The sequence below is a fragment of the Trypanosoma equiperdum genome, assembly GCF_001457755.1.
Source record: "Trypanosoma equiperdum strain OVI genome assembly, contig: ctg_927, whole genome shotgun sequence".
Lineage (NCBI taxonomy): Eukaryota > Euglenozoa > Kinetoplastea > Trypanosomatida > Trypanosomatidae > Trypanosoma > Trypanosoma equiperdum.
The window spans coordinates 1-1,297 of NW_027124895.1; the positions used below are offsets into that span (position 1 = coordinate 1).

General features: G+C 49.4%; 1 protein-coding gene across 1 annotated transcript; it reads left to right on the forward strand.

Moving 5' to 3' along the window:
* Positions 1–72: 72 nt before the first annotated feature.
* TEOVI_000453600 (Adenylate and Guanylate cyclase catalytic domain containing protein, putative) lies at positions 73–798 on the forward strand (the record flags this gene model as incomplete). Its single annotated transcript, XM_067227295.1, has 1 exon — positions 73–798. One exon carries the CDS (start codon positions 73–75, stop codon positions 796–798), a length of 726 nt encoding a protein of 241 aa, XP_067083396.1.
* Positions 799–1,297: the final 499 nt, after the last annotated feature.

Sequence of the window (1,297 nt, forward strand, 5' to 3'; positions counted from 1 at the left end):
CACACCGGGTTGTGTGATATTCGGCATGATGAAGTGACGAAAGGATATGACTTTTACGGTCGTACATCGAATATGGCAGCACGGACTGGGAGTGTTGCTAACGGTGGGCAGGTGCTGCTGACACGTTCGACATACCTTGCGGTGACCGGTGGGGAGCGTGAGCAATTAAATGTGACTGCATTGGGTGATGTGCCATTGCGTGGTGTACCCAAACCTGTGGAGATGTACCAATTGAATGCGGTACCCGAAAGGACATTTGCTGCGCTTCTCCTCGACTGTCAGATTATCGATGGCACTGACGAAGAGATGAGCACGTCCGCCAGCGACGTGGGTTCCGTTGCCGTTGAATTGCCTGAATCGGCTCAACACGTTGCCACTTCGTTAGAGACACTTCTCGGAACCTTCACACCCGCTCAGAGGCAGGCGCTGCTCATGTCTGTCTGCGAGCGCTGGCGCGTCACGTCGCCCCGGAAGGTCCACGAAGGCTGGGACAACTCCGTGTGTCATGATGTTATATGCCATATTGCAGCAAGGGTGGGTCACGTGGTTAACTTTGGGGCGAGGAACGCCACCGCCACCGCTAGCTCCACTACACGGCAGTCTTCTCTTTGTTCGTATCGCTCGCTTGGTCTCTGCGGGTATGGTTCACATGGGCAGCCAAGCTCTACAAACCAAGAAAACACCAGAAGGGATGTGCCCCAACCTGCGGGGTCACCTCATGGAAGCCCCGAACCTTCGACAAGCTCCAGCAACAGTATCCACGTTTTACCCTTCAACCAATGCAAGGGCCCATTTTAATACGCAACTTGTCACTCCAAATGAGGCCTGGAGATTGTGCTTAACCTTGTATCACCTGTTTATCTATACCATCGTCATAAATTAACCTATTTTTTTTTTTGCTTTCAACACTCTTTTTCGTGTACACGGTTGGTCAAGTGATGTTTGTTAAACCCTCTCTTTTTGTGCGGTTATTTCTGTTTTACAGTTGTTTTCCTTTTTTAAAATGACAAACGTCTCCCATTGCGCAGGTACACGTGTGAATATATACATGCATGTGTGTGTCGGCGTGTTGTTGTCCGTTTCTCCCCACCATCACCCTCGTCCCCGTGCGCCTGCTGTTGGAGTTTTTTCTCCATTCGGGTGTTGGCATATTTGAAATGGGGAGCTGGCACGATTTATTTGTTTCTTACTTTATATATTTCCTACATTGTCGTGCTTGTTCGTGTTGGACTTATCCTATCGTAACTCTGTTTGCACCACGCTTACAAGGCATTTTTTCTTATACTTCGACAGGGAT